Source organism: Corvus kubaryi, unplaced genomic scaffold, assembly GCF_017639235.1.
Source record: "Corvus kubaryi isolate FWS band 111438036 unplaced genomic scaffold, C.kubaryi_AGA036_p1.0 66, whole genome shotgun sequence".
Classification (NCBI taxonomy): Eukaryota; Metazoa; Chordata; class Aves; order Passeriformes; family Corvidae; genus Corvus; species Corvus kubaryi.
The window spans coordinates 30,709,570-30,731,949 of record NW_024582054.1 but is presented as its reverse complement, the minus strand read 5'-3'; the positions used below and the strand labels follow the sequence as shown (position 1 = coordinate 30,731,949).

General features: G+C 45.3%; 1 protein-coding gene across 3 annotated transcripts in view; it reads left to right on the top strand.

Moving 5' to 3' along the window:
- Positions 1-22,380, top strand: part of PRKCH (protein kinase C eta) — a 113,904-nt gene that overhangs the window by 5,902 nt on the left and 85,622 nt on the right. The window contains exons 1-2 of one of the 3 annotated variants that reach the window (XM_042047246.1): positions 18,862-19,123; positions 21,197-21,260. Coding sequence is in view for 2 of the 3 variants with exons in the window: in XM_042047245.1 (XP_041903179.1) it covers positions 20,824-20,853; positions 21,197-21,260 (94 nt within the window). In the remaining variant the exon portion in view is untranslated. Of the gene's footprint in view, positions 1-18,861; positions 19,124-20,808; positions 20,854-21,196; positions 21,261-22,380 lie in introns of those variants that run through there. The other 2 variants (XM_042047245.1, XM_042047244.1) reach the window with 2 other exon arrangements.

Below are 22,380 nucleotides of genomic sequence, written 5' to 3'. Positions count from 1 at the left end.
TACAGTACCTAAAGGGGCTAAACTAGACCTGGAGAAGGATTTTTTACAAAGAGACAGCAAAAGGGTAATGGCTTTTAACTGACAGAGGAGAGATTTAGATTGGATATAAGGAGGAAGTTTTTTACAGTGAGGGTGGCACAGGTTACCCACAGAAGCTGTGGATGCCCCGTCCTGGGCAGTGTTCAAGACCAGGTTGGATTGGGCTTGGAGCAACCTGGTCTGGTGGAAGATGTCCCTGTGCACGGCATGGGATGTGGAATGAGGTGGTCTCTAAGGTCCCTTCTAACGCAAACTGTTCTGTGATTCTCTCAAGCCCTTGTTGATGTGGTTGGCTGGAGTGAGGGGCTGACTTTGATGCCAGGGGTACCTTTACATTCCTGCTGATGCTGTTGCTGCTGGATCAGTTGAAAGCCTTGGTTGGAGGGAGAAGGGGCAGCCAAGGGCTGATGCCCACGTTGCTTTTGGCAGCGTTGGTCGTGTTAGAAGCCCATGAGAGGGTGTTTGCAGACCTGAACCTGCAGCCTCGGGATTGCTCTTTGCAGAGAGGGTGTGAGGAGGAGAAGGGGGCAGCAGGGTGAGTGCAGCACAAGTGAGCCCAGCACCCGAGGAAGCTCTGTCCCCAGCTCTGCATCCCGCAGGCCTTGCCTCACCCTTTTGGTGGTTTATATTTAGCTTTTTGCACAGGTCTTTCAGTAAAGCACATTTCACCCAGGCTGTCAGAGGCTTTCTGTTTGGAATATTTTCTGAGTAATGATTTGGTTTCTGGCCATTTTGAGCTTATAGGCAATAAACTCTGCAGAATGGATCATCAAGGGGGCCATTTAAGCTATTGAAATGCTATTAGAAAGTCTACTGATTTACAGGGTAATTCAATATGAAAAACATATCCCTTACTGAAGTGAATAAGACTCCCACCCTTTCTTCACAAACTATCAAAGCTCCTTTCATGTTTTAGGCTTTAGCTATTGTGCTTTGTTAATACAATCAGGAAACTGGGGACCTTTTGTGTAACCATGGAGAAGAAGATGAGCAGAAGAGTTACCACATGAAATTAGTTACTGGCAGCTTTTATAAGGGCTCTGGATCAGCCATCGCACCTTCTTGCCTCCCAAATTTCATCCTATTTAGGCATGCAGTTAAGACATGTCAGACCATGCTGCAAGTTTAATTTCCTCTGGAGAGGATGAGCAGTCTTTGCTCGGATTGCTTGCTCCACCCCTGTGCTGTTTGTGGGGCCATGCAGTGACCCAGGCTGGAGTCCTGGCTAACTAACCTGGCGCCGTGTCCTGGTGGAGGTCACTGTGTGGTTGTTCTTCTCCCAAGCCATGCCCTTGTGCTGGTACAAGATCCCTGGCTGGTTGTGAGGGAAAGGCCTGCTTTGTAATAATAATATCAAAGATAAGAACTGTGTATCTAAAACAAAGCGCATCCTGAAGCGTCCAATTAACATTGCTAAGCCACTTAGGGTAAGCCAGACAAACAACTGTATTTCTGCAGTGCCAATGATACTGTTTTATGCTTTGATATCGTGAGATGTTCTCATCACTTAGGGAGGTCAATTGCTGAGGAAACTGTCCTGCTATAATTTAAAGCCAGCACCACGAGCAGATGTAAGCCAGCTTTTGTCGCGTTAGTGCGATGCCGTGTGGGAACAAGCATCCCTCAGCAACTCCCATGCTCTTGATATTCAGCGTCTGTCCTGGGCCCAAGGTGATGGAAAAAATTGCTTTTTCACTGCCCCTGCAAGACCTTTTGTGCCCTTGTGCTAGACCAGAGGCATCTAATCGATGTCCAGATCTATCCCGCAGGCTGCCAGAGCAGTCTGACCGGCTGATGGCCCTGCTCCCTGCACTGCTCTGTCCTGGGGCCCCTCCAGTGTGGGGCAGGTTGCAGGCAGAAAAGTCATTCTGGCAACTGCCAGGGGTTTTTTTGGCTTTTGACTTCCTTGTGAGACCCACTGCATCTCCAGAAAGCCTCGTGCTCTCTAGCCCACCAGTGATCTGTGTCCTGATGGAGAGATGCAGCCCTCAAGGCAGAGATGGGATGCCTGTGTGCTGTCTGACAGATGGGTGTCATGCTCTGGGCTGTCTCCTCTGAGTGCCACATTGCAGAGCAATGAAGCCTAGCCTGGGAAAGATGGCAATCCTGGGCTGCAAAGCCACAGGGTGTTAGGGGTGTCAGGTCTAGGATAAGATTTTCACTTGTCTGCTGGACCTCCGTGGCTCTGGATGGGAATTTTTGTGCTCCGTCATGTGATGTGGACCTGCCCTTCGGGTCAGCACAGCTCAGACTGCCCTAAAACCCAGCTGCTGTGGCTGTGCTTACCCAGGAGCTTTGCCAGGACAGAAAAATGTTGGCAGGGGAGGAAGGCGGGAAGGAGGTATGAATCTGTTAGATGACATTACATAAGGATTTTTTCTTGGTGTTCACCTGCCCAGTTTCATAAGTATTAAGTTTCATGAGTGTATTTGTATGGCTGTATTTGTATCAGTGATACAGTGGCAGCTCTCCAGACTCCTTCCAGGAGAGATCTTTCTGTGGAACAGGCAGGAGATGAAGTATTGGTGCAGAAACATGAGTTGGGCAGCTTTGGGAGCTTGAGAATGGTATTTCGGACTTAGTGGAATTTTTTTTTTTTTTTTTTTTTAACTTTTTACTCCAATACAGATATTTCTATCAAAAGGAGGAAAATACATCCATTCAAGACACATTTCTAAATGTGTGGTTTGCTGTATGAATATTGCATGCTTGCTGTATGTTTAAAAAAATCAGTAAAATCATTTGCAGTGCGAAATCACCTAACAGATCAGCAGAGCCCAGTAATCTCTCAGAATGAGGGGACTGAGGGACAGGATGTGAGAAACAGGCTGTGTGTCTCTGCTGTCCCAGGACTTCACATCTAAAAGTAAGAATCACAGTGACAGATTGTCTGATGATGTGCATCCAAGGGCTGAGGAGAGGCTTTAGGTGGTAGCTCCATATCTGACATGGAGGTGTTTTTCTTGCCTTTCTCTCATATATTCTATGTCAGCCGTTCTCGGAGACAGGGTTTTGACTTGCCAGCTGGTCTCATTTGTGTGAAAACGCAGCTCACACCTCTCTACAGCACCTCTGGGTTCTAGCCCTCTCTCACTCTTTGGCCTGCTCTGTGGTTTCTGTTTTGCCTTTGCTTGTTTCTGTTTTTCTTTAATTCCTTGTCATTAGTCTGCATTTTAGCATAGCACAGTCTTTCGCATTTTTTCTCATGAGTGCATTTAATTTTACTCTGTCATGTAAGCAAGACATCCCATGTAAATTAAAGTCTTCATGCACATGTCCACTTGCCTCATTTAGTATCTTAAACCTTCTATGATAGCAAAGTGGTCTTAGTTTGGGAATCCTTTTGTCATTTTTGGATAGAAAAATCTTTGCCATCATTCACAGTTTCATAGATGCTGTAGTAGGTTCAAGCAGGACCAGTTGTAGTGGTGCTGAGTGCTGTGGATGTGAGTCAGAGAGAGAAGTGCACTGTCAGAGGGATCATTTAGGATTGTGGCAGTTCTCTGGAGCTGGCTGGCTCCACAGTCAGGATAGGAAAGGGGATGACAGTTTCACTATGACAATAAAAGTCAGCATGGGATGTCTGTGCTCCAAAGTGCTTTTATCTGACAAAATAGTTGGCAAATCAGTGCTGTCTCTGATAGCATTGGAGCTGGCTTGTCCACGTGTGGGTTAGTTCCTAGAGGAATTCTCTCCACCTAGACTGGTCAGTGTGTTCATCCCATGCTAAATGTATTCAGTTCTGGGCTTTGCTCCTTCAGAATAACAAAGGTTGTCTAAATCAGGAATGACTAATGAAAGACTAGCTTATTCTGTTTGAATCCTCCTTTGTCCTGCATTTATTTTCTTGGTAAACAAGGACATATAGCTTGTTGGCCTTTTCCCCAGGGTTGAAGAGCAGAGGAAAAATAGAATTCCAAGTAGTGAAATTTGGGATTGATTCAGTGCATGTTTTGTTCTATCTCGTATCCTTCAATTCTTTTAAATTTTACATGCTTTAAATGTTACCCTCCCCTCACCTGTAAGCTGGCACACACATGGAGCTCTGCATACCTCACTTCTTTCTGGCATCAATTTTTAATAACATCAGTGTGAAAGTTGCCTTCTTCCTTTCTCACTTGTTTTTAAAAAGTTTGCCTGTCTCTTCTGTGAGATTCCTGGAGAGCAGGAGCCTGGTGCTTGCGTCTGCTGTTGCTTGTCAGGTTTACGTCAGTGGATTCCCCATGGCTTCGATGGAGTTACGCTGCCAGCTTTGCACTGGCTAATTGGGAGAAGAACTGGACACGTTTCCTTCCTCCTCCTTGCATGCAACCAGAGTTGATAATGATGGCTGGGTTGTACATTATTTATGGGGCACAGCGAGTGCCCATGGTGCTCTGAGAAAGGAAGGAATTGGCTTCTGTCAATGAGTTTATTATCTGGGTTATTCACAGACTGAGGTATCTCACATTAATATATTCAATGAAAATTTATTCTCTAAGGCAGTTTGCTCCTGAGCCTGGAAGAAAATACAACCATGTGAGGAAAGTGCTCCCATGTGGTCCAAATCCAAGGTGGGATTTCTTGTCAAAGCTACTCATTGGAACACACTGTTAATACAAAAGCTACGGTGGTGTTGAGTGTGTAGGGTGAGCCTCCATCTCCTAACAGGGCTTGGTGGGAGTATTGCTGCCGATAATCAGTTTTCAGCACGGAGCCCCATGCTTACTGCTTCATTATGTGCTTACTCAGTAGCAGTAAAAAGTCCAGCTTTGGGTACTTCCCAAGTACAAGACTGGCTTGTGAGAGAGGATGATTTACTGGAGACTGTTGAAAATGACCCTGTGATCAGTTTCCTTTTTTAGAAGTTTCTGTCCCTTGTTTCTGCAAGGGACTTGTGATGTGGCAGCTAAGAAGAAATGCTGGTTTATGTAGTCTTCTTGAATGTAATGGGACATACCTGTGGTCATTTAGTAGCTACTCTACAAGCAACTAAGCTGTTCTCACCTTAGGGTGGAGCAGAACTGGGTGGAAACCCAGCAGTGCCATCTTCCTCTCAAAAATTAGCCCCTGTTACAATAATCCTATCAATACCTAATGATAGGAACTAATTTTGACCACGCTTTCAAATAATTAGGTTTAGTAACATCTAGCCTGTCATTTCAATAAAGATGATATTTTTCCCTGTTTCCTTGATTCTAGAAAGGAACATGTTTCACTTTCTTCTTGCTGAATGGTTTATCAAAACCTAGATCATCAAATTCGTTTTGCTCATGTCCAAGAAAGGAGCAAGGTCTAGAGCTGTGCTAGTGAGCCCAGGCAGTGGGGCTTTATTCTTTCCCTTTGAGGGACAAAGAAGGTATGATGTAGACAAAATAAATGGTACAGGAATAGATAAAAGTTTCTTTGGTGCATTCCCACAGGTTGAGGCTGATATCTCCAGCTCTACCTGAAGGACAGTGGAACCCCTCCCATATTTACTGTAGAGGAGCTGTCTCTGCAGGCCAAGACTCCCTGTATCCACATCCTTAGGGCTTGTCATCCTCTTGGAGTGACAGTGTTGAAATGAAGAGCAGACTCCTGGATTCTGGAGGCTCAGGAATAAATCTTCAAAAATTTGGGCTATGCTGCACATCCTCAGAGAATGATTTTCAGCCCTTTGTAGACAAAATAGGTTCGTGTGCTAGTATGAACCTTTCCATCTGGGGTAATGTAATACTTGCAAAGTCACCCAGTCTAGGAAAGAGTTTTGTGTTTAAACATGGTGGAGCACTTTTTCAGCAGGCCTGTGACTTGTGGGCTCTGGCAGTTGGCCCAGGGCAGATCTAGGAGGGCAACCAGCAGGTTTTTGCCCTCCTCTGCCCCATGGGCAGTCGCTGTGCAGCAGGAGAGGTGGAGAGCTTCCTGCTTGTGTCTCTGCTTCTTGCCTACCCCATTTCACAGCTGAGCTTGCTGAAGAAACCATCAGTCAAACATCAGACGAGTCTGTGTGGGGGGCTGTTAGCTGTGGTTTTGGAGTCGTGTGAAAGCAGCCGTCCATTGTGCTGCCTTTGCAGAGGAGTGGTGGTGGCCGGAAGAAGAGGCGGGGGCGGAATTTCGGGGCAGCTGGGGCCCTTAATCTGCTTTTGGTCAAAGCTTGATGCCAGGATGGTTTTTTCTTGTGTTTTGGTTAATGATTTATCAGTTCACGGAATCACAGAACGGTTTGGGTTGGAAGGGACCTTAAAGGTCACCCAAGTTCCACCCCCTGCCATGGGCAGGGACACCTTCCACCACACCAGGTTGCTCAAAACCCATCTAGTCTGGCCTTGGACGCTTCCAGGGATGTGGCAGCCACAGCTTCTCTTGGCAACCTGTGCCAGGGCCTCACAGGGAAGAATTTCTTCCTAATCTCTAATATGCACCCTCCTTCATCTTAAACCATCATCAACCCTGTGCTTTCCCATCAGTTTCCGATGGCCACTGTTGGACACGTACCAAGCCCCTTCTGAGGTTACCTGTGCTCCACTGGAGGGGTTTTGGGAGCCGTGGCTGCTCCCCCCTCTCTCGGGTGTGAGTTGCTGTGTGTGGCTGCATATCTGCAGGAGAGCAGGATGTTCATGCTGTGGTGTAGAGCTGCCTGGGAACGCCTGCGTGCTGTGGCGCAGACAGGACACGACACTCATTTCAGGTCTCGCTTGGCGCTGTGTGGAGCAGGGAGAAACCCTTTTGGCTGGTTATGTTCTTTCTGATTAGCACTATCTTGGTTAAAATTCTTCGAATTGAAAGCTTCAGAAGTTTGAGAAGAACCTGAGAACTGAGAGTTGAAGCCATATCTAAAATCACCACGTGGTTCATTTTAAAATTGTACAGTTCTGATTTTGTCAAGAGTAATACTGCAGGATCTGAGTGGATTTCTTCAAAGAGGAGCAAAGATCATTCAAGTTGTCACATGTTTTGGCATACTTGGATGTGATCTCGGAAGGTTTCTGGTGTGCCCTTGCAAGTTGGTCATTTCCCTTTGTCATGGAGAAAGCTGTGTCTGTGATTAATACGAGGTCACTGGTGTTATTTCTATATATAAATAAGCTTAGTGCAAAGAGACTTGCCTCAGCAATGCATATGCAGTACTCATTGTTTTTAAGCAATGCACTTCTTATTTTAGTAACATTTTTGAAGCACCTGTTCCTGTTTTCAACATGAGCATTAGGTGAGAAAAGAGTAACTGAGCTTGCTGGTTTTAAACAGCCCTTGGTGTCCCTGTGCTTGGCTTCTGAAAGATTGCTCTGAAAACATCTTTGTGACCTCAAAAAAGCTCATCAACATTTTCTCAGTTTTGTGGTTCCTTTCTAGGTTGGCTAAACTGTCTCTTCATGTTAATAATCCTGGTCATAAGAAATTTCATTTGCAGAAAAATTTGCAGATCTCTCATCTCTGGAAGTGTTCAAGGCCAGGTTGGATGGGCCTTGGAGCAACCTGGTCTAGGTAAAGTATCCCTGTGTGTGGCAGGAGGGTAGGAATGAGATGGTCTTTAAGGTCCCTTCCAACCCAAACCATTCTATGATTCTATGAAATTTGGGTTTGTTGCTTTTGGGGTTTTTTTAATTACTTCAGCTGCACGAAAATGTTCTGTTTAAGTGCCTGATAATGTTTTTCACTGTTAACAGTAAGAAAAGGAATTTTTTTTTCTTTTGGCTATATATATTTTAGCCAGTAAATGGGTAGTTGCAAAATTTTGTACACTATAGCATTTCTTCTTAGTCCATCTCTGACAATATTAAGCAAGTGTTTCCACAGGAACAGTGCTCTTTAGAAAGGACAGTGTTGTGGCTTGCTTCAAAGCCACAGCCAGAACATGTAGGTGTTTGAAGAGTACCAGATCTTTCCATCTCTTGCTGCGAATTTTCCAGTGGGTCAGTACTTGTTCAGACTGTCTATCTCAGTATCTGAAACCACCCCCCTGTTTCATGTTGCTCTGTGTGGTAATGCCCTTGAAGCCTTTCAAACTCTGCTGGGCTGCAAGAGGAGTTTTTTAGAATCATGGAAAGTCACAATTTGTGGTGCAGCCAAGATCCAGTCAGCAGCTCCAGGTCAGGATCAATTGCTCAAGGCCAGGCTGGACAGGGCTCTGAGCAACCCATTCTAGTGGAAGGTGTCCCTGCCCATGGCAAGGGGTTGGAACTGGATGATCTTTAATGCCCTTTCCAAACAAAACTGTTTTATGATTTATTTTATGGTTCCATCAAACTACTTGCTACAGTAATCTTATCTCGGGCTCTTTCAATATAATGTGTGTTAGGAGTTGAACGGTGTTAGGTGTTTTATTATCTTTCTTAGGGAACTGTGTTTGTACTATTTCCCTTCACTGAATGTGGATCAGTCATTAGAGGGACTGGATCTCTTTGATTTGCTTCCTGCCAAGGTGCTTGCTGAGAGGACAGGAGCTGAGTGGCTTCTTGGCTTTATATTACAAGGCTTGGTAAATCTTAAAGAAGGAAAGTGATTTGATTTTATTTTCAGCGGAGATAAACGCTGTCCAAGGGATTTCTATCCTCAGCTGGTGAGAGTTAAGGTATAAGACTAAAATTGATACGACTTTTCCTGGAGTGAATAAAATCTTGCTTTGTGAATTAAGGGAATGTGTCCCCCTTAGCAAGGGCTGTTTGTCAGCAGGAAGAGGAGCATAAGGTCCACATTAGCAGTGCCACCCAGATGGGGATGTGCTTTTCTCCAGCAGGGAATTTATACTTTAAACACATTAGTGTGCTGGAGTTAAAAGCATGTGTGTTTGTATATAAAACACATGCAGCACTCTGGCACAGATAAAATGCCAGGCCTTCCATTCACAAAGAAGCTAAACATTTGTCAAGGAGGGAACATGACAGCAGTTGTCCTAAATATGACTGGCTTTGTAAGTGAGCCTGTCCTGCTCTTGGCTTACCTGGGGTTGCCGTGTGCTGGGGCTTGTGGCAATCCTCAGCAAAAGCTTTGTTTGAAGAGAAGAAGGTTTATCTGCAGCTTTGTGGGTGCTGTTGAGTTTTGAATGGGAAATGTGGTCAGCACCAAGTTATGTTTTCGATCGACCTGTGAGCAAAACCATTCCAGCCGTGTTCTGACCTTTTCCTCTACGTTCCCTTTCTGGGTGTCTCCACCCTCTGGTGTTTTTTAATCCAGGGTAAATCTTGGTCACGTTGGTTCCTCATCTTAAAACCACACTTTGGAAAGGGAAAAGGAAATACTAAAAAGGGGAAATATGTGACAGCTGCCTGTCAGCTTGCAGTTGTAACAAACCCCAGGAGAGCCTTCTGTCCTTCAGAGGGAGGCAAGTGGCTGGGTCAGCTGAACAGCACATCCCAGTGACACGGCACCTCGTCACCATCCAGTGGCTCGGGAAGGCTGGAGGCCAATGGTGTTCAGCTCCTTCCTGGCTCAGCTTGATTGCTGGAGTCACAGCTGTGACTTTATGGTCACAAGTGGGTAGTGAGATCATCTCTCTCGTGAGGTAGATGAGGAAAACTGTAATCACAGACTTGATGGGACTAAAAATTGCTTGGTCTCGGACAGTCTGTCTCTCATTGTAATGCTTGGCCTCAGGATTTCAGGACAATTTTTTTTTTCCTAATTATTTTTGGTACTGATATCCAACCCACTGTCCTTCCCCATGAAAAACCTCACCTCTGCACCCTTTTTTCTAACTGCTGTTTCACAGAAATATTTTGATTGTACTCTTCCTTCATCCTCACCAAAAAAACCCCCAAGCAGAAAACCAAACCCATGAACAAAACCCACTTTACAAATAGGATATGATCTAACTTGGCAAAGCAAATGTTGGCAATGGCGTGTCCTTTCTGGGTGTTGTCAGCTGCAACCTACATTCTTTTTGCTGCCTGAAGACTTGATTGTGGCTCTCAGCACTGGACCTCGTGGGGATTGGAGCAGAGACATGAGCAGGAACATCTGGACTCCAGGAGCAAGCATCATACCTTCAGGAATGCTGGGGGAGTGCATGCCTTGGCACTCCTTTTTTTTTTTTTTTTTTTTTTTTTTTGGTACCTTTGGAAACATCTCATTGGCTTTGCAGCCAGAACAGAAACTGCTACTGCTTTTACAGGGTGTTCTGGGATGTGTGTACCAGGGATGTGGAGCAATCCCATAAGTGGTTGGCAGGGAATGGGAGAGGGAGTATGTGGGGTAAAGTACTTTCAAACCTTTCTTTTCCTCTTTCCCTGTGTCCCAAGCAGGTTCTCTCCTGTGAGATGGCACTCATATTTGGCAGTTTGCTCTTCATCCTTTTGGCTCAAATCATTGGGCAGATCATCTTGCAACATGGAGAGGGGATGTGGTGGATTAATACCAGCTGGGTATAAATGTTAGTCCTTAATGGTTTCAGTGCTAAGAAAGTGCCAGGTGAGGAAGTGAGAGGAGGAAGAAGGAAGTCACTGTGAATAATTAATTCCAGATCTGGGAAGAGTTATCAGAGCAGAGGTGCTTAGGCTTCCCTGTGGTATTACAGCCCATGCCACGACTGAAAGTTTCTGGACTTAATCTCTCCTATTTGTATCCTCACTAAGGATGAGTAATGTGGTTAAGACTTTAAATGGGGATGTGAGCTGTGTTGGGAGCTGTACTTCCAAAGACTGCCATGCCCCTAAGACATGTCATTTGAAATCTTAGGTTTTGCCAGAAATATTGCTGATAGCTTGATCCTGCACATAAATTAATTCATTGTGATGCTGACAGGGGTGGTGTCGTGTGCCCCTCAGTGCCCTTAGCTCAAGGCTTTAAAGTCACGGAAAGACTGAGAGTTCTGGTGCTTTGGAGCAGTTGACTCTTCTTGATGTCTGGACTTCTGTGGAGTCAGGCACCTGTTGCTTTTGTGGGTTTTGCAGAGTCCCCTTTGTACTTCTCCAAGCAGTGTGCCTGCCGTGCAGTGGGCTAGGTCTGGCTTTTGAAGACCCCAAGCCCTGTTTTTATCTCTGCTCCTGCCACCCCCATTTGTTGCTTTCCTTGTCTGTAAAACTGATGGTGTAAGATTTCCTCAGCATCCAGAGGGGCTTTGCTGTCTTTGGCTGGAAAGGTGGAGATGTGTGGGATGTGTTTGGAGTGTACGATGTCGTGTGCAGCTCCGTCGCATTGGCTTCAGGAGAGACACAGCAACGCCACCATAGGAATGTGACACCAGGATGGCAGCCTGGGTGACAGCCAGCACTGTGGGCCTTCCTGAAACTTCTACCATCCACTTTCCAGGGTTCCAGCTGTCCCCAGTGTAGTAAAGATCAATAAAGATCTTTCCAATGCTTGGTGTCGAACGGAGGGAAGAAGAAGGAAGGTGCCTGTAAATTAAGCCCTCTGCAGAGCTGTTGGTTTGCATCTGTGCCTCTGTGCTGTGCAACCACATCTTCCTGCCATCGAGCTGCAGACATTGAGATGCTGATCACATCTCCCTCCAGAATCCTTCTTTCTTAGTTTTACAGTGCTCATTATTAGTGATCAAGCATCATAAATAACTGAACTTTTCCATCAGTTTGCCTTTTGCTGGACCACCAGGACTTAACTTTTAACTGTTGTTAAAAGGATGGTATTTGGCTCTTCGGTATCTGACAGAAGTTGTTGGAATAGGAAAAAGTTGTGACCTTTCCCCTTTCTACCTGAGGTGTTGAGAAATTTGATGGATTGTATCTGGAGGACTAATGGGTTTTAATGGTTCATGATCTCATCTGCTGTGGCCTGGTTTTAGAAAGAAGAGAGAGCTATTGAACAAAAATGGAAAAGCAGCAGTACACCAAATGAATTATATGTAGTAGGAAGATATTTTAAAAATAGTGACACACCTAATGGAGACTCAAATGAGAATAATTTCTCAGAAGCTTAGGATTATGCAATAAAACCTATGAATAACAAGAAAATATTTCCTAGCACTGAATAGTAGAGAACAACACAAGTAAGTGAGTGAACAAGGTAGTGGGGGAGACAGCTGCAGGGTCTTTGCATAGTGTGGCAGCTGGTTATGGGGTCCCTGTTCCTTGGGTTGGATCTGTGAACAGGGTATTGGGGGCTCTGCCTGACAGTGTACAACCCAATGGATTCCCCCTAAGTTACACCTAAGTGCTGTCCTGCTGTAGCTGTGCAGTGGTGGTCCCTTGGCGACCAACAAGAGTGCCCTGGACACAGAACCTCCGACCATGTGCAGACTGTGCTACTTAATGTAAAGCCATAAATGATTCATAAAGTCTGCCTAGATTTGTTAGGGAGGTTAATTAAAACTGAAGGCGAATGCTGTGCCTTGGAAGACTCCTCAAGACTGAGAGAACTGTTGTTGCTTCTCTGCCCAATCTTTTTTGTTTCTCCTCTGTATTTCTGCCTGGTGCCTGTTCTGTTCCTCTCTGGGCCAAACCCAGGTCTCTGGTGTGCACTGGCTGGTGCATGGGCTACCTGGGCTTGCTTTTTCACTGCTCTTTCCCTCCTGGGGGACACTGCCTCAGTGCTAAGCTCAGCTGTGTTACTGCTGTACTTTGAGAAAGTTCCGCTCAGCTCCTCATTGTGGTGGCCCTTGGAATGTTTCCATGTGGGAAGTGCCACCAACTTGCCTACTTGGCACCAGTCAATGAATTTATTTCTTTAGTGCTGCAAACAGAAAAAGTGGCACAATTTCCTGGCTTGTCTGCCAAGTTATTTTGAGTTAATGTAGGAGATAGAAAATATGCTTGTTGATAATGTCGGGATCTTGGAGATAGAAGAGGGCAACCCCTGCATTGTGTGCTCAGTGATAGACCTAGAATGTGAGCTGTCAGCATCATCCCTTTGCAACTCCAGCTCTACAGCTATTCAGAGATTTTTGTTTTGCTGGTAGTAACTGGTTACTGAGATTCATTGGTGTGTTGCTACTGTTCATTGCATGGAAATAGAGAATTTTTGTTGTTTGTTTATTGGTCAAAGCTCCCAACAGTTTTGAAGTCCCCTCAAGAGCAGAGACCCTTTCCCACTTTCAGCCTCTTTTACCTGCAGTTGCACACAGAGGTGTTTGCAGGCAGATTTCCATACATTGGTTATGCAAGACTGTTAGCCTGATAGCAGCTACTGAATGTGAGCATGGGTGTATTTGCTGTAATCAAGTGTTCAGACAGCTGAAAATGAAGCCCTGCATTTGCCATCCTTTAATTTAGTGGTCCTGCATTGATGTCAGTATTTGCCTTTGGGAAATTAAAGTAATCTGTGATTTTCCTTCCCATCCATTAAAAAAAACTAGCTGTAGGAGGAAGGCAAGAGGAGTTGGAAGGAAGATACAGGGACGGACTGGACATGGTGGTACTTGGTATGGCCTTACAAAGAAATATGGTGAATAATTGAGGTTTAATTGTGCTCAGCAGAGCTAAAGGTTTGCTTGTATGTGCTTGTGGTAGGGAAAGGCAGCATCCGTCCTGCTCACGTGGTTCTGGTTTCACACGGGCTGTGGGAGGGAACTGTGGGGGCAGATGTGGTGTCCTGCCCCTTCTCTCTGCAGGGGCTGCTCAGGGAGGCTCAGAGCAGCCTCTTCTCTCTTCCTGGCGTCTCCCCTGGCCACCATGTGCCATCACTGGGGTGGTTCCAGCAGCTTTGCTGTTCGTGGCTCCTTGCAGAGTCATCCTGTGCTTGGCATGTTCTGTACCCTCAGAAAATGGGTCCTCACTGGGAGGGTCTGGTCATCCTTCGTGTTTTCTTCTCAGTCCATTTTCCAGCCTAGTCATTTCTAGCCCCACACTTGTATGAGGCTGTGGATGGAAACTCCTCTGCTGCAGACTCCAGTGTGTGCATGGCATTCGTAGACTCTCCCATTTTGTTTTGAATTGCCCTTAAATTTCTAAAAGAGTGGGTCCTTACTCAGTGATGGTACTGTTGGGATCAGTGCCTTGTCCTCAGTGAACTTCAGTACCGTGGGATTTATAAACAGGCAATTGGATCCCCTCCCCCTGCTACGTAGCTTGGGAAAAAAAGGTAAAAAGGTAAAAAATCCCTCTGGAGAGTTGTTGTTGTTTTTATTTGAAAATATAAGGAGAACGAAAACATAATAGTCCCTGAACCAGTCGTGTCTGTGTTTCTCTTTTTCTAACTTTATAACACCAATATTTTTTTCCAAATATACTAAAGAGCATCTGCCTGCAACCATTAGTTTTAAATTATTCATTGCTTTAGAGGTGAGATTTCTCAAAAGCAATATAAATTGGTATAACACCATTAGGAGCAGGCTCTGGCTCATGCTTTTGAAAGGTTTGGGGTTTTTTTTAAGATTTGAAACCTCCTTTTTTATCTATATTTTATTTGTAGCTCTTAAAGCAAGTTTTCTTGTCAGGAATTTTCACAGGATAAATAAATCCTATTCCTACCTGAGCAAATCTCCTGTAGAGGTGGGTAATCTCTTGGATGAAACCAGACTAAAATTGATGAAAGAGTCCAGGATTGGCTAAGAGTCATTAGTTATGCATGCTTGTTCATGGCTGGTGCACAGCTTGTAATTAGGCAGCTTGAACGAAAACAAAAGTAATATTTTAAGCAGCTGTCCTGAAACAAAAAATTAGAATGACAATATTACAGTAATAGCTGGAATAACTGGTTATAGGAGTTTTGAGAGGGACTGACTTTCCACCCATGTGTGAGTTTAGCTGCAGAGTGTTAAACTTGTGTTCAGGTGAGCTGCAAGGGCTTCAGCACTCAGGGTGTGTGGACCTGGTGATTGCAGGTGGGATTGGCAGCCTCTTCCCAGTGCTGTCCATGTCTGCCCCTGGCACCTGCGGTGGGAATTACTGCCCTGAGCACTTGCCAGCCTTTGCAGGAATAAGAAGATACTTGGTACCCTGTTGTGTGTGTGTTTGCTTTTTTTTTTTTTTCGGCACCCTAATTTGAATCTTAAAAAGTGCATGCTGTGCATTTGCAGGAAAAGCACTTCAGTCTGTTGGTCTGGAAATGCAAAATCCCCTTTGTACTAGACAGCCCTGAGGATTTTCAAAGGTGTCTGACTTGATAGACAGGTGCGTGTCAGCCTCGAAAAGTATGAGAGGGACTGATTAATCCAGACACCGTGTGTTTGGCTGAGAAAATTGCCATTTGACCTGTCCAAGGAGGTGCTACCTTATTAAAATGCAGAAAGATCTGACATTCCATAAGCATGATCTGGTAAGAGCTTAAACAAGAAAGATGACAAGAAATAACTAGAGGCATGTGAAAAACCAGCTTTAGCCTAACCCAGACTTTCAGCTCTTTTGACTGAACAGAGCCTTGGGAATTGCCTCTACGAATGACTGATTACATATGCAGTTCCGTTAATTAAAATTAAAAATTATGTAGGAAGTCAAAAGATATAGCTACTTGTTTAATTAAGCAAATGAAGTCCCTAGGTAGCTTTTATATTTGCTTTACTCACTGCAAATGTCTGGCCTGTTCTGTTTTTGAAGCCATGTCAGCATTGACATGCCTTAGAAAAAGGCTGTTCTTCTGGGATGCTTATGGATTGTGCCTGTGGGGAAGGAAGGATGGGGCAGCAATGGGAGAAAGGATGTTCTAGGCTCCAGGGTAAACCCAGTCATCTTTTGTGTCTGATCCAAACACAATAAAAAGATTCCCACTGATTCTGATGTACCTCAGATCAGACTTCCCAGACTGGATTATCTGTTGTGGGGATGGGAGGGGAAAAAAAAAGAAAAAAATCTTGTAAACTTGTGTTTGTGAGATTTAATGCTCATGCCAGGTGCTGTGTTGAAGATGTCTTTTCATCCTGGAGGCCCACCTTATCTATACCTCATCTCCGCTTTGGAGGGTGAGCGACTTGCAGGCAGGCACCCTTTGGATCTGCCTCTTCCCATCCTTTCCCAGGGGCAGGCCGGGCTCTCTCGGAGGCCAACTCACTCTACCTGCTCTTCGAGTTCAGTGGATGCTTCAGCTGGGTGTTGATATGTTGCCTGAGAGATTACCCTCCTTCTGAATTTGTTTTCCAAACCTCTTCCATTGATGAATCACGCACGACCAGTTTTTATTATATGTGTGAAGGGATGTGATTAAGGAGCCCTGTTTTGGTCTCCCTGCATCTGTTCCGCTCCTGAACTGGCTTATTTTTTGTAATGCAGAGAAGGGGAGTAAATAACACTTGCCCTGTTGTTGGGAACGATGTGAGTACAGCCCTTTTCTGGGGAAGGTGTGTGAGGTGGTTGACTGGGGCCCCTCCTTGTGGGAAACCAGTCCCTGGTAGCTGCCTTTGAAGTCACGTGGAGCAGCACGATCCCAGCAAGTTCAGGCATGGGGCACCATGTGAGTGGTTTGGGTTAGCAGTGGAGTTCCTAACTCCCAGCACACTGTCCTGGCACGGGCTTGTGCCTCGCAGTGGAAATGTAATGAAGCCGTGGCTGAACTCATCATCCTTACCTGCCTGTTTCCAGCTCGCTTGCCAAAATCCTCCAGTGCTTGTTTTCCCGAGTACGGCCGTGGGGTTCAGCAGAAGTTAAAGTGTGCGCTTAGCTCTGGGCCAAAATCCTGTGCTGTTCTCACAGAGACAGCTGAGCTCCAGCAGTTGATCTTTTCCACCCCTTGTGCTGTGGACAAACGTGCTGCCTGCATTTCTTTGAGGGTGACTAAAGGATTTACTACACTGATAAGCACACTTTCCTCTCCCAGTGAGCTAAAACTTGGCCAAGTTACCTCTAAACCAGCCAGAAAGTCTTATGTTTTTCCTCCTGGTTCTTCCCTGGGGGACTGGGCTGTGGATGAAAGCACTGGAGGGAGGGGAGGGTGATGATCGTTCACAGGTCTACCTGCCAGTGGTGTGATGCTGCTCACCACCAGTTTAGTTTGATTTATTGAGATCACTGCACCTCACAGCATTCACGATATCAGGCATGCATAGAATTTCATACTTCTCCTTTGCTTCTCCCAATACAACAGGACTTTTCTTTGGCTTTATTACTAAACCTTCCAGGCATAAGGCTGTGATTCCCTAAAATAAGTTATCCCATGCCAGATAGATCTTGGCAGTAGGAAACTTTTCTCTGTATGTATTACTCTTTGATGATTGTGTCAAATACATATGGATGGTTAGATTCCTGTATCACTTATCTCGTATATTGTGGTGTAGGAGTTCTCCCTGAGCATCATCTGTGCTGCCCTCAGGCTGTTGAGTTTCTGTGAGCCTCTTCTGCTTTCTTTAAGAAAGAACATCAGCTGCATTGTTGACCCAAACTGATTTCATGGTCTATTTTGGACTTTAATAACTCTGTCAAGATTAATACTGCAAAACCCTGCTTCTCTGCAAAAGTGTAGGGATTTTGCCTTTAAGCAGCCACAATCAGTGCTGGGAAATAAAAAACCAGAAAAGAAGTGAGGAGCAAAACTTGGCGTCTGCACGGTACTTGTGTTACACCCACACTGCTGTTAGGAGGCTGGGTCCCGAGGGTGTTTGCTGGTGCTGGGAGGTACTGGCATCACTGGAGCTGTGCCATTGTGGAGTCAGGGCCTGGGCTGCCAGCCCAGGTAGGGTTATCCCTTCCGTGGCTGGAGGGCCAGTCCTTTGGCAGCTGCTTCCTTTTGAAGTGCTCAGTTCTTAGTAAGTGACAGAACACGGTGAGAAGCCCTCTCCATCTGTGAAAGTAGGTGCGGGTGATGGGAGTGCTTTGGTGACTGGAAAGATTGAAGAAGGGCTTACATCAGGAATTTCTCCTTTTGGGGACGCAATAGGGTACCAAACTCCTGATCTGTGGGTGTCTGCTTTCAGATGGTTCTGGGCAATTTCTGCTTGCCCAGCCCTGACTGCAGTTGCTGGGTCGGTAGAGCCGTCCCGAAGCGTGTGCTGTTTCTGTGGCTGCGCTGCAAGGGTGCAGGCGGTGCTGAAGGTGCGAAGGTGGGTGCTGAGCGTGTGAAGCAGGGGCAGGAGCATGAAGGGGCTGTGCTGCAGGGCTGGCTGAGCTCACCCCGGGGCCCGAGCGAGGTGCTTGCTGTTCACACCCAGCTCAGCACGTGGGGCTGCCCTGGCACCACGGGTCCAGCAAGTGTGAGCAGCTCCCAGGCGTCAGCTGCTGCCAGCGTGAGGCCACTCGGGCGGTGTGGCTGTGGCTCAGGGTGTCTGTGTCATGGTGGGAAGCACGTCCTGTCAGGCAGGTGTTGCTCTCAGGGAGCTGCTGATGTTTCTGAGGCCAGCTCAGGTCTGTGGTCAGACATTTTCCTTTCAGTTTTTTAGGTCAGGCGTTGTTTTCTGTTTCAGGCACGTTCCACGTGTCTAAGAGTTATCTCAGGTACTGTGTTGGCTGCTACCTAGCTGGTCAAATTCATCCTTAAAGGAGATCCCAGCAAGTCCAAAAGCCAGACTTTTCCCTGTGGTCTGTTACTACTTAATTTCATTATCATTTGTTGATGATGTTGCTATCAATTTAAGACTAGAGAGACTCTTAAGACTGTCTGGTTTAAACTCTTGTCTAGGACAAGAGTTCCCCTTTGGTCCTGCAGCCAGCAGTGCTGCTGTGCCAAAGTTGCAGCAGCTCCTGGCATGCTGGGGCTTCAGGCTCATTTTGGAGCCTTTCAGCTGTAATTTTTAATTAGATCCTCCTTACATGTTCTGTGAGAAGATCTTGAGTGTAGCTCAAGTCCTCTTGGCTGAGTGCTCTTGGACTGTGGTACAACATGAGCATAGCTGCTTAGTAGGTGTAGGGGATTTGACTGGTCTTTAATCTTGGAGTCTGGAGGGGAGAGAGATTGTTTTATAACTCCCATAAATCTCCTGCTATTGCTTTCTGAACTATTTTGTTTCTGTTTTGTAAGACTGCTAGGGGCAGAGGACTGTGCTGTGCCAGGGGCAGAGGAATCCTGTTCGCAGAGATGAGGAGCAAGGTCTGTCAGGACTTTGGGCCAGTTTTTGTCTGTGCCCTGTGTCGAAGGTGGGTGATGCTTTTGTTGGATCCCCTGGCTCAGCCCAGCTGCTTGAGTTCTGACAAGCCTTTGCTTTTAAGACTGAACAAGGAGTACAGGGTTTATTCCACATCCCACCAGAGATACTGTGTGTCAGAAGAAGGGAGGAAGGATCCTCTTTGTCACTGTGGAAGCGGGAGTCTGATGTACCCTGTATGGAGACTGGCAGGAAAATGATAAGCACTGAAGAATGATTTTGGAAACCTAAGTAAGTAAGGATTTTTCCATAAAACCTGAATTCTTGGTATCCCATAAATCAATTTGCGTAATTATATGTTATCACATGTTATTATATATTTTGGAAAGAACCATCTCCTTACAAAGTTGCACATCTCTCCAGGGAACTGAAATTTAGGCAAAAATGATGCATGATATTGCTGGAGTTGAAATCTTTTTGGGGAATGTCTTCAGTATTAATGGAGACAGAGGGCTGTTCAAACACAGTTTCCTAAAACCAGTGTAATATGCAGTGCAAACAAGCACAAAAATTAATATTGAGTCAAAGCTAAATATTTGCTTTAAATTTTTCTGTGAGACTGATTCTAATTTTTTTTTAATTTTTATTTTTTTGTGGAGAGTATAGTGTCCATAAAGTCAGCATTTTGGTAGGATTTTCCCAAGCAGTTGTAGCATCCCTGTTGTGTGTCCCACTGATAAGAGTGTGTGCGTGGCACCTCGGAACTGTAGCTGGAGCTGTGTGAATGAGATGGGTGCTCATTCTTGTTCCTGAAAATATTTCTTCTGCTCATCCTAACAAGTTCCCAGCAGTTTAAATAACAGTTTCTCTACTTCTGCAACAAACTGTGGGCTAGGGAAATGCATGGCTGGCTGTGCTTCCCCTTCACTTACCCCAGAAGGCTGTTTTTTCTGGGCTGTGTCAGCATTCCTGGGAGTGGAGGTGCCAGCAGAAAGTGCTGCTGTACCTTAACCCTGCGGAGTCAGCCCAGCTCAGACACCTCCTCCCACCTTCAGCTGTGCAGGTGCTTCACCTCCGTTTGCAGCTTGGCTGTTTGGCTCCTCTTTAGGGTTCACCTTTCTGTTTTTCCAGTGTCTTAATGTTACTGCCTTAAAAGGACTGGTTGGTTGGTGGCAGCAGTGTTTTTTGGAAACCACGAGCGAATGTCTGGGTCAGGGGTGGTCTGCAGCCCTTGCTCTGGGAGCTCAGGTTGAAGGTTGGGGGTTTATTCCAGTGATGTGCTGTGTGTTTACACTGGAGAGGAATCAAAGGGCTGACAGGGCACACCGTGTGTTACCCCTGAAGAAGGGGGCAGCCTGAGCTCGTCGTCCTGTGGTTGTACAGGAGGAGCAGAGAGGGTTTGGATGAGCAATCTTTATTCATTCCCCCAGGGAGCTCCATTTTCAAAATTCCCGTTCTGCACAGGTGATCAATACCCATGAGGTGTGAAGCTCCTCTTTGCTAATTTTAACCTTGAAATCTGTGGGAACAGTTGAGGGGGTGCCTTGTTATTTCTTTCTTTGTTTTTGTTTTCTAACTGAGGTTTCTGTGTGACAGCCTGACTCAAACTTCACGAATCCTTAGCTGTCATTTTAGCTGGTAAATAAAAAATACTAAAAATAAGACCTTTATTAAAAATGTATCTCAAAAAATCTACTCACCAAAAAAATAAATGCTTTCTTTCAAGGACAGGCTGACTGACACTGGGATTGAATCTCTGATCCCTAAAATTATGTTCTGTATTTCTATCTCTATCTAATTTAGATTAAACGAGAAGAAGTCCTTAGGTAACAGCACTGAGAGTTTTCTATTTCCTGTGGTTTAAGGCCAAAAGGTGATTTATATAAGAAATCAGCATTTGCCTCAGCACTGATGGTATTTTGAGAGACTGAAACAATTTCACTGAGATAAAATATAATAGGGAGGAAATATCCATATAATTCTCGAAACAGATGCACATTGATCTTTTCAGAGAATTTAGTGTTAGTCCTGCTTCATTTATCTCACAAATTGGAACAGTATTAACTGTATCTATTTTTTTTTATATACTTCTGTTTCCTCTAGCAAGGTTGAGATTGTTCAGCACTTCTAGGAAAAAGAATAAATCAAGTTCCTTATTTTTTATGGAGCTCTGAATGCTGAACAATTTGGGCACTGGATGCTTGATTTTTTTTTTTTTTTTTTTTTTTCAATTAAAGGTGTGCATGAGAATACATACAGGTTCAAATATTATCAAATGTTGGCAGGATTAGTCAGGCAAAATCCCGAGAAGAATTTCTACCTCAAAAAAAACAATCTTCTAACATTTCCTTTCCTTTCTTTCAGGTGGATTTGGAGCCAGAAGGCAAAGTGTTTGTTGTCATAACTCTGACAGGAAGCTTCACAGAAGGTAAGGGAGTTACTTTGGCTTGTTTCCATTCAGAGCTGGACTCTGGTCTGTGTTCCTGCCATCAGTTCCAGAGCGGTGCAGACGTTTGGATTCTTCAGGGGCCCCATGCTGTGGTGTGCCTGAGATTTCTTGAGTGATGGGGGAGGTCTGCAAGGGGCTGTTGGTGACAGCTGGAGCTGTGTGTGCCCTCTGCTCTGATCTCAGACCTGGGGAGCCGGTTCATGCTCTCTCTCGTTTATTTCCCTGAAGTTGTCCTTCAGACAGATTTGTTTTGTCACCTGTGCTTTTCACCTGGGTGCCTTTTGAAGGGCAAGCTGAGGAGAAAGTGGAGCATGTTTAAAATAGAACGTGTTTAAAACATCTGGATGATTTTTACTCCATAATGGTTCCCATCTACTTCACGAGGATTTCTGTTTCCCAGGCTCACTTCGCACAGGAAACTTGCAAATTTTTAGTGTGACAGCTGCCCCAAAAAAGTATCTGGGCAGCTTTTTTTTTTGGTAAGTGTATTTTATAGTGTGATGGTTTTGATTTCCCTGTTGGTTATTGTCATATCAGTTACGAGCGTGGATGTGAGTGTGGATGTGAGCAACCCGGGAAATCTTTGTATTTGTAACTAGAGAACAGGGAGAGTGGCAGGGTGTGCTGGGGAGGCCTGGAGAAATTTCTTGCAGGGGTGAAAAGGACGTTAGAAATTGGCTTTAATTGCCTATGACAGAGCCAGTGATGGAAAGAGAGGAAACTGGAGGGCTTTTACTGACTTACATCCCAGTTTGTATCCACGTGCAAGAGTGTCATGCTTGGCTATTTAAAGCAGGGTTGAGCAGGGATGGTGGGCATGAGCATAAATCCAGAGTGTGTTTCAGATCTGTGCTGGTGGCTGAGCATGCTGCTAACAAGGTCTCAGAGATGAGAAATGAAGAACTCAGATGTTTGTACAGCTACTGCTTTCTGAGGGAAATGGGAAATGTTGGAAATAATTCACTTTTCTTTCCTCTGTTGTTCTTGAGGATGTGTAGGCTTACAGAGCAGGAAGATCAAAGATGGCTCTTGGGTTTTTTCTTGTCTGGTCATTCCCATGTATGGTCACATTTAGAGTTTCCAAGAAAAGTCCTAATTC